Below are 10,414 nucleotides of genomic sequence, written 5' to 3'. Positions count from 1 at the left end.
GGCGGGGTTTTACGGAATCCGGGGAAATCACGGAAGACTCCAGAGGAGTTTGCGGAGCACCGACTAGTGTCTATAAGTAGGCCAATGGGGGACTGCGAAATCCGCACGTGGAGCCTGTAGGGACTGTGCGTGGCAGGTGGAGGTGGAGTTTAATGGGATTTGGCGGGTTCTGGGGGAGGCAAAACTCACAGGCTTAGGTAGGGCGAGGGAGTGAAGTGTTTATAATTTTAAAAGCAAGTTCTCAGAAACAGTCGGGCAAGAATTATTTATGGTTTTCGTCTGTGAGGAAACGCGTATATGCCGTGTGATCTCTTGTTCTGGATGTTGGTGTTTTTTACACGGCAGGTTTGGATTTTACTCCATTAACGGGAATGAATATGAACATTTAAAAGGTTTTAAACGGAGACAAATTTTCTGAAATTCGTCTTCAATGACTCTAGCCCTGTGGCTTTCAATTGATAACTGAGGCTCAACTGGAGACTGATAAAACGCCGTGTCTAATCACCTCAATAAGGGAAAAGGAGAGTCACTGAAGTCCTCCACTGAGGATTGGCTAAGTTCTACTTAGGATTGGTTCCTATGTTTTTATTTAAATGTGTCAATTTTTTTCTGAATGCATTTTTAATACTTGAGTGCATAAGTTTGTTTTTCTTCTTAGGAAACAGTAGGACCTATTCCAGCAAGTCAAGGCCTGAATCTGGAAGAGAACCCAGAGGCTAGAATCCTCCAAATCCTCCTACCGCATGGTAGGCCCTAGAGCACTCACCCCTGACAAGTAAATTTTCCTGGGTAATTTGTGCATTCAGTGTGTAAAAGCAAGGTTTTATTGGACTTTTTGTTTTTCAAGTATTCAAAACTTAAGCAAGGGTTAGGGCAGTAGCTCAGTGACAGAACATGTGACTAGTTTGTGTGAGGCACTGGGTTCGAATCTTAGCATCCCATAAAAATAAACAAAATAAAGGCATTCTGCCCATCTACAACTACCAAAAAAAAAAAAAAAACCTTAAGCAAATCGAGGTTTTCTTTGTTCTTAAGATGATTGTAAAGGAAACATTGAGACTTAGTTCTTTTTTTTGTAAATCTCATGTTACATGTGGCTAAAATTACATTTAGGTTGGAAAGGACACTTGATGTAAGAAAAGAAGCAAATGAAGGAAACAGAAGAGGCTCAACAGCAAAACAGGTTTATTTGTGACAAACCTGTGCAGGAGACCTATTGGAGACCCATCTGCCATTGCTAGGGGGCTGTCAGGGAAGTGTCCTTTTGGTCCTCACCTCCATTTTTTGAGGTGGTAACTGTTCCACCTTGAACCAAGTGTTTTCCTTTCTTGGTATGATGATGGAATATTGTTTGGGGTTTCTTTGCATGATAATAGACTATTGTCTGTGGTTTAAGGTCAGACCGAGAGTAACCTTGAGGTGACTCAAGAAGATGGAGGCTGTTTCAAAATGGTGTTGCCAGTGTCAAGTTCTTCCTAACACTTGGTAGTTAGATAAATATTATCTAATTAATCTATATCACTTTCCTTTGAGAAGAGAGGAAACATTTATTATCTTTACTTGGCAAGGAGAACTGTAGACAGTTCAAATGGGTGGGAGATGGGTCTTTGCTAGTCTACTAACATATTTCACAATTTTTTAACTTAAAGATATTACTAGCTGGATGCAGTGGTGCACACCTATAATCCCAGCGACTTGGGAGACTGAGGTAATAGGATCATGAATCTCTAGCCTTATGCTCCAAGCCTCAATAAGGGTGTTTATACTTCCATGGGGAGTTCAAAGCCAGCTTAAGCAATTTAGCAAGGCCCTAAGTAACTTAGTGAGACCCTGTCTCTAAATAAAAAATAAAAAAGGCTGGAGATGTAGGTCAGTGGTAAAGCACCCCTGGGTTCAATCCCAAGTTCCAATAATAATAATAATACCAACTTTATTTTACACTTGAAACCTACAAAACAGTTTACAGTGAACACCCATAGAGCCTTCTCTAAAATTCAACAATTGTTAATATTTAACCTCATTTGCTTTCTTTCCAGAATGTTGTGGGAATTGGACCAGTCAAGAAGCAGCAAACGATACTCAGAGAGTGGAAGAATTCAAACTTAGTTTATTTTTTTTTACTTTTTTGGTACTGAAGAATGAATCCAGGGGCACTTAACTACTGAGCCACATCCTCAGCCCTTTTTTGTATTATTTTAGAGAGACAGTCTCACTGAGTTCCTTAATGCCTCACTTTTGCTGAGGCTGGCTTTGAACTCTTGATCCTCCTGCCTTGGCCTCCCAAGCTGCTGGGATTACAGGTGTGCACCACCACTCCCAGCTATTAGTGCAGAAAGACCAGGATGGATGCAGACTTCACAAATCAGCTCAGTTCTTTTATTCAGAAATGGAATCATGGTTCTGATGGTGGTGAGTATGGTTCTGATGAACCCACTCTCTTTGTGGAAAATGAGCCACTGAACAAAGAAAGGGACTGGGCATATGTAGGTTATCCTGAGAAGTGAATTAATGAGTGTGTCAGCTTGGGCAGTCAGTTTTTGGGGGTCTGTTTTACTAGGCGAAATGGGAAGGAGTGTGGCCTCAGTAGTCAGTCTCTGGGATTTATCTTACTGGGTCAGATGGAGGGCTTGGGGTCAGTAGTTGGTATCTGGAAAGGGTTTGTTTAGGGAAGGATTTAATGCTTTAGTCCTTTCCCAGAGACTGCCTTTTTAGGTTTGATGGACTCCTCCTCCCCAGGGTTTGTTTTATCATTGGGAAAGAATGTACTGGAAAAGGATCAATGCTCCTAATTTATGACTTTCTCACTCCTTTTTTTCTTATGTATAATTATTTTGGGGTTTGTTGTTTTCCATATCTAATACAGGCCGAATTTTGTTTTTTTACGCTGGTGGGCCCAGACAAGATCAAACTCCAAATTCTGAGCCCCCATCCCCAGTTTTTCACAACATTTATAGGCTTTCTGTGCCATATAATTTCTAGTCCACATGATAGAAGGCTGTGAGTTTCTAGTAGGAAGCATGTTTGTAGAAGCAGAGTACAATAAGGAGAAAAACTGATTCTTCTCACAGGCCTCTGATAAATCTCTAGCCTTATGCTCCAAGCCTCAATAAGGGTGTTTATACTTCCATGGGGAGTTGTTAAATTCCTAGAGGTAGTTATTTACAACCCAAAAGGTAGGGGCCTATTGCTTACTTAGGTTTCCTGAAGGAGGGCTGAAAGAAAGGGTAGGGGAACTCACCCTTTCCCCACGCACTAGTTTTTCATGATAGTGTTTTTTAAATACTTTTTTAAGTTGTCAATGGACTTTTATTTTACTTATTTATTTGCAGTGCTGAGAATTGAACCCAGTGCCTCACACGTGCTAGGCAAGCCTCTACCAAATCCCAGCCGATGATAGTATTCTTATAATTTCATTTCATAACCAGATCTGGTTTTGCCATCCATCACAAGACCACATAATAATTGTTGACACAGATGCATAGTATTTTATCCTTCAGATGGCCTCAGATGTTTGAGTCACTTCCCTTTATTGGAAATTTAAATGTGTCCAACTTTAAAAATTTTTTATTATCTAGGCTCAGATAACAGTCTTTGTTTTCAGATTTTTGTGTGCAACTATGATTGTTTCATGGTGATAAATTTCTAGAAGTAGAATTTATGGATCTAAGGAAGGTCACTGCATTGTAAATCTAGTATTAAATGACTACTGTATGCACACTGCCTTAAAACTTCCTTATCTAAGCTGTACATCAGGGGTCAGCAAGCCTGAAAATTATATGAAATTCAAATTTCAGTGTCTAACAATAAAGTTTTATTGGGTCACAGCCACACCCATTTGTTTGCATACTCTCTGTGACTGTTTTCATGCTACAGTGGCAAAGTTGAATAGTTGTCAAAGAGCAAATGTTCTGGAAATTCTAAAATATTTACTACCTGGCCTTTTACAGAAAATCTCTTGGTATCCTGGCATCCCAAGAGGCAAAGTGTTCTGCCAATCCCACTTCTTTAGGATCAGGTCAGTCAGCACTACAGAGGCTAGGGCTGTAACCAAGTGGGTCTCTCTGGCTTGCACTGGTGACCTGTTAGCTTCCCCTTCTTATGAGAAGACACTTTTAGTTTGATCCTTTAGGGAGATGTGAGAGACACAGCTGAACTATCACCAGCCAGAGACCTGAGATCAACTTTATCTCTCTTATCTCCATTTGTATTATTTCTCCTTTCCATACAGTCTCATAGTCCCAGACCTCCCTCAGCTCTGACTTAACAGATCTCTGAATTTGTCTTTTCCTCAGAAGAAGAAATGACTAAGAATCAGATGAGTGTATATTTTTGATGGCTAGTGATGTACAATATCTTGTCATATGCTTTTTTATCATCTCTTTATCCTCTTTGGTGAAATATCTCTCCACATCCTTTTTTAAAAAAATTTCTAGTTGTAGATGGACAAAACACCTTTTTATTTGTTTATGTTTATCATTGAACCCAGTGCCTAAATATGCTAGGCAAATGCTCTACCACTGAGGCACAACCCCAGCTCCCTCTCCACATCCTTTGTTCATTTCTAATTAGATTTTTTTTAACTGTTGAGTTTTGAGAGTTCCTTTTGACAGTTCTGCTTCCCACATGTTGAAGTTTGAATATTAGAGAATCATGCCAAGGCAAGCATATGAAGCAGGGTTTATTTAAAAATTGGTAACATAGACTTCTCCCCTCCCCAGAGGGAGAAGGGGGGCCATAGCTGGTATCCTGGTATCCCGGTATCCCAAGAGGAGAGGTGTTCTACCCTTTTTATATGTCGGGCTTCCTTTGTTCTCCTGCCTTTTCCCCCTTATCTTTTCTCCTTCCTGCATATGTGACTAGGCCCAGTAAAGGCTTGGTGGGAAGGCCAAAAGGTGGGAAACAGGTGGGCTGAAGGGGGAAGGGCAGGATGGAGTAGCCAAGGACACATTAACAACTTTATAGCTCCCTGTAGGGAGGGGAAATTCCTGGGACAGGTTGCCTTGGCAAGAGGTTGGAGCTGGGGCAGGTTCTTGATAAGATGCCTCAGAGGACAGTCTCCAACTTCCCAGACTCACTCAAAATTGGCCTCCTTGATCTGACCTGACTCAGTTTACCTATCTACACTGATTGCCTGTCTAATTCTGGCTTCACTTTCATACTTAAGTCTTTTGTCAGATATGTGGTTTACAAATATTTTCTCCCAGTCTGTAGCTCATCATTATCTTTTTTTGCCCTCCTAATGGGGTCTTTTGTACATGACTTTTTTTTAATATTTATTTTTTATTTGTAGGTGGACATGATACCTTTATTTTATTTTTATGTGGTGCTGAGTATTGAACCCAGTGCCTCACACATTCTAGGTGAACACTCTACCTCTGAGCCACAACCACAGCCCTGTAAATCGCTTTTAATTTTAATTTTGAAGTCCAGTTTGTGTGTATGTGTGTGTATGTATGTGTATATATATATTTGTTTTTGTTACTGAGGATTGAACCCAAAGGTGTTTTACCACTGAGTTACGTCCCAAGCCCTTTTTATTTTTTGAGATGAGGTCTTGCTAACTTGCCCAGATTGGCCTCAAGCCTGCCTCAGTCTCTAGTAGCTGGGACTATAGGTATGTGCCATGATGCCTGGCTTCCTTTAGCCATTCTTGCAAAGTAGGTCTGCTGGTAACAAATTTTCTTAGTGTTCCTTCATTTAAATAAGAGTGTCTTGATTTCCCCTTCATGCCTAAAGTACATTTTTGCTGGTTAAAACAATTCTTGGTTGGCCTTTTAAAAATTTTATCACTTTTATTTTGCTCCCTCTCTCTGGCCTCTAGATTTTCTTTCTGCTTTTTAAAAAATTTACTTATTTATTTTTATTTTATTTTATTCTTAGATGGACAGCATGCCTTTATTTTATTTGTGTATTTTTATGTGGTGCTAAGGATTGAACTCAGTGCCTCACATGTGCCAGACAAGTGCTCTGCCACTGAGCTACAGCTCCTGCCTTGTTTTTGTGTGTGTGTGTGTGTGTGTATTAGTAGGGATTTTACCCAGGAGTACTCTACCAGTGAGCTACATCCCTAGCCTTTTAAAAAAAATTTTGAGACTCACTAAAGTGCCCTGGCTGGCCTTGAACTTCTGATCCTCCTGCCTTATGCTCCTGAATAGCTGGGATTACAGGTGTGTACCACTGCACCTGGCTTTGGCTTCTGTGTTTTCTGATGAGAAATTGAAGTGTGTTGATGAAAACTGGGCATGGTGGCACACACCTGTAATACCAGCAAATTGGGAGGCTGAGGCAGGAGGATGGCATATTCAAGGAATTGGCTTACTTCACTTAGGATGATATTCAAACTCTATCCATTTACATGGAAATGCCATAATTGTATTCTCTTTTAATGCTGAGGAATATTCCATTGTATATATGTACCACAGTTTCTTTGTTCATTCATCTATTGAAAGGCATCTAGGTGGGATCAACAGTTTACCTATTGTGAATTGTGCTGCTATAAACATTGAAGTGGCTGTGTCCTTGTAGTATGCTGTTTTTAAGTCTTAAGGGTATAGACCAAGGAGTGGGATAACTGGGTCAAATGGTGGTTCCATTCTAAGTTTTCTGAGGAATCTCCATACTTCTTCCTGGATCATTTGGTAGTTCTGTTTCTAGTTTTTTGATAAACCTCCATACTGTTCTCAATAATGTCCATACTAATTTACATTCCCATCAACAGTATACAGGAGTTCCATTATCGCCAAATCCTTACTAGCATTTGTTTGTTTTTGTAATAGTCATTCTAACTGGGTGAGATGGCATCTCATTTTAGTTTTGATTTTCCTGTTGAGTAATGATCTTGAGCATTTTTTTGATATATTGTTGGCCATTTGTATTTTCCTTTGAAAAGTATCCATTGAGATTAGTTGCCCATTCTATGTTGGATTGTTTTTAATTGTTAAGTCTTTTGAGTTTTTATTTTTTCTTCTTTTTTCAGTACTGGGGATTGAATCCAGAGGCACTCTACCACTGAACATCCCCTCCAGCCCTATATATATATATTTTTTGAAATATATATATATAGTGTTTCACTAAGTTGCCCAGATTTGTGATCCTCCTACCTCAGCCTCCAGAGTAGCTGCTCAGCAAGTTCTCTATATATTCTGAACATAAATTCTCTGTCAGATGAATGGCTGGCATATATTTTCTCCCATTCTGTTGGTTGTAATGATTGTTTCCTTTGCTATGCAGAAGATTTTTATTTTGATGTAATTCCATTTGTTGATTTTTGTTTTTGATTCCTGTGCTCTTAGGGTCTGATCCAGAAAATCATTGCCTGATTGAGTATCTTGAAGTATTGTTACTCCTATGTTCTCCTTTAATAGTTGTCAAAGTTTCAAGTCTTACATTTAGGTCTTTGATCCCCGCCCTCTTTTTTTGGTACTAGGGATTGAACCCAGGGGTGCTTAACTGCTGAGCCACATCCCCAGCTCCTTTTTACAAAATATTTTATTTAGAGACTGGGTCTCGCTAAGTTACAGAGGCTGGCTTTGAATTTGTGGTCCTCCTGCCTCAGCCTCCCAAGCTGCTGGGATTGCAGGCGTGCACCACCATGCCTGGCATCTTTGATCCTTTTGAGTTGATTTTTGTACAGGGTGAGAGATAGGAACAAGTTCCAATATTCTGCACCATTGTTTGTTGATCAGTTGAGTATAGACATGTGGGGTTCTATTATGGAGTCTCTTTTCTGTTCTATTAGTCTATGTGTTTGGTTTTATGCCAATATTATGCTGTTTTGGTTACTATGGTTCTATAGTATGTCTTCAAATAAGGCCTCCAGCTTTACTCTTATTTCTTTCTTTTATTAATTGATTGATTTTTGCAGTACAAGAGATTGAACCCAGGGCTTTGAACTTGTGTTCCTCTTGCCTCAGCCTCTAGAGTAGCTGGGATTATAGGCTACATGGTAGTACACACCTATAATCTCATCTACTCGGGAACCCAGGGCCTCACATGTACTAAGTAATTGTTCTACTACTGAGCTGCATTCCCAATTTTTTCTGTGTCCAGAAATATGTCTATTTCTTCTGTATTTTCCCATTTGTTAGCATATTTTAAAAAAAATAATAATCCTTTATGGCCCTTTACAGTACTGAGGATTAAACCCAGGGGCACTTAACCACTGAGTCACATCCCCAGTGTGGGAGATGAACCCAGGGCCTCACACATGCTCAACTCTTTTTTATTTTTTATTTAAAGTTGCTTCAGGGATTATAGGTGTGCACTACCATGCCTTGGTAAGTTGCCCAGGCTAACCTTGAACTTGCAGTCCTCCTTTCTTAACCTCCCTAGTTGCTGGAATTACAGGATGCATCACTGTGTCCAGCAAGAAGTACACTTAAACTCTTTTTGTTGTTGTACTCTTTAGATATACATGACAGTAGAGTGTAATTTGACATACATGGAGTATAACTTATTCTAATTAGGAACCCATTCTTGTGGTTGAATGTGATGTGGAGTTTTACTGGTTGTATATTCATATATGAACATAGGAAAGTTATGTCTTATTTATTCTACTGTCTTTCCTAATGCCATCCTCCTCCCTTCCTTTAATTCCCCTTTGTCTAATCCAGTGAACATCTATCCCCTGCCCTTATTGTGTGTTAGCATCTGTATGTCAGAGAGAACATTTGGCCTTTGGTTTTTTGGGACTGGCTTATTTTACTTACTATGATAGTCTCCAGTTCCATCCATTTACCAGCAAATGCCATAATTTCATTCTTCTTTATGGCTGAGTTGACTCTAATTCTTATCCTTGTTTTTCCAGGGGTAGAATGATTTTTCTTTGTACTGCTTTTTAGATCTTCTTATTGTCTTTGGTTTTCAGCAGTTTGAATTATTATATATCTAGGTGTCAATTTATTTGTTTTCATCCTGCTTGGAATTTTCTTAGATTCTTGGATATGTGATTTAGTGTCTTTACTACTTTTGAAAAAAAATTGACCATTATTTCTTCAAAAATTTCTTCTGCTCTATTTTGTCTTCACTTCCTGTGTAATTCCAGTTACACATATATTGCATCATTTGATATTGTACCACAGCTTTTGGGTGCTCTTCTGTTTTTGTTTTTGTTTTTTTTTTTTTGTGAGGGGCACTGGCAATTGAACGAAGGGGCACTTGATCACTGAACTACATCCCCAGCCCTATTTTGTATTTTATTTAGAGACAGGGTCTCACTGAATTGTTTAGCACCTCACTTTTGCTGAGGCTCGCATTGAACTCGCAATCCTCCTGCCTCAGTCTCCTGAGATTCTGGGATTACAGGCAAGTGCCACCATGAATTTGTCATCCTCCTACCTCAGCCATCCAAATCATTGGGATTACATGCATGTGCTACTGTGAGTTTCGATGGGCAAAAGGTGTGACTTATGCAGCCGAGGGGGAGAAATAAAGAATGTCCACATGCTTCTGCCCTTTTCAATGCTTTATTCACTCAATCACTCCATACAATTTCACTCTATAGGTTTTTTTTAAGAATAACTTTTTAGTTTTAGATGGACACAATACCTTTATTTATAATAATGTGGTGCTGAGGATCAAACCCAGTGCCTTACACATGCAAGGCACACACTCTACCACTGAGCCACAACCCCAGCCCCTCTATAGGTTCTTAATCAAGAAAATGACAATCCTTAATGCTAGGCACTGCAATAGACATAATCAATTCACAGCAAACAATTCTAGATAATTCTAAGCACGGCAAACACACTTAAACATGACAGTCTCAAGACAGACATTCCCCCTGCATGCTAAGTTCAAGTGCCAGATCTAAAGTCTCAAGCCTTAGGCTTTAAGTCCAGCAGATGCACACTCACTCAGATCAGGAACCAAGGCAGGCTTCTCATGGGATGGAGCTGATGACTGGCTGAGGAGGCTGTCATAAGGAGAAGTCCTTTTCTCACCAGAGTTAAGAGGTTGCTGTAGAGTTTGACAGCAGTGAGGACGTGCAGAGGATCAGGCAGATGAGAAGAGTTGGGATGTCAGTCTAGGTCCTCATCAGGCTCTCAGGCTCGTGTGCATCAGTGTTGGCTGGCTGAATGTCTGTTTATTTGTTCCATCATTTATATTAAAGTTGAGGGCTTCTGACTGTCCCTTCAATTCCTGTCAGCTGCTACTGGATTTCTCAGTGACATCATTCTTCCTAAGGTTAAAGCATCTGGTCTGGTGGTTCCCACCCTGATTTTCTTGCTTCTCGCACTTATCAGGGTGAGGGGCAATATGCCAGAGACTTTACTCTGAGTTTGTCATGGTAGGGAGAAGTGACTTACTTGTGCCTGAGGGCCATACGGAAGGCTACTGGTTAGACTGCAGATTTCAAACTGGAGTTTTAAAATGGAGTTGCTTAGGCTAAAGCCTAAGGCCATCCTTATACTGT

General features: G+C 40.0%; 1 protein-coding gene across 4 annotated transcripts in view; it reads left to right on the top strand.

Annotated features, from left to right (window-relative positions):
• Positions 1-5: 5 nt before the first annotated feature.
• Znf81 (zinc finger protein 81) overlaps positions 6-10,414 on the top strand; it is a 115,080-nt gene continuing 104,671 nt past the window's right edge. Inside the window, exons 1-2 of one of the 4 annotated variants that reach the window (XM_058578708.1) lie at positions 6-746; positions 2,037-2,409. In XM_058578708.1, coding sequence (XP_058434691.1) covers positions 2,343-2,409 — 67 coding nt within the window. In that variant the 5' untranslated portion in view covers positions 6-746; positions 2,037-2,342. Of the gene's footprint in view, positions 1,709-2,036; positions 2,410-10,414 lie in introns of all 4 variants that reach the window. The other 3 variants (XM_046442560.2, XM_058578710.1, XM_058578709.1) reach the window with 3 other exon arrangements.

Source organism: Marmota monax, unplaced genomic scaffold, assembly GCF_021218885.2.
Source record: "Marmota monax isolate L192 unplaced genomic scaffold, Marmota_monax_Labrador192_F-V1.1 WCK01_AAM20220418_F8-fsc00170, whole genome shotgun sequence".
Classification (NCBI taxonomy): domain Eukaryota; kingdom Metazoa; phylum Chordata; class Mammalia; order Rodentia; family Sciuridae; genus Marmota; species Marmota monax.
This window is presented reverse-complemented; position numbering and strand designations above follow the sequence as displayed.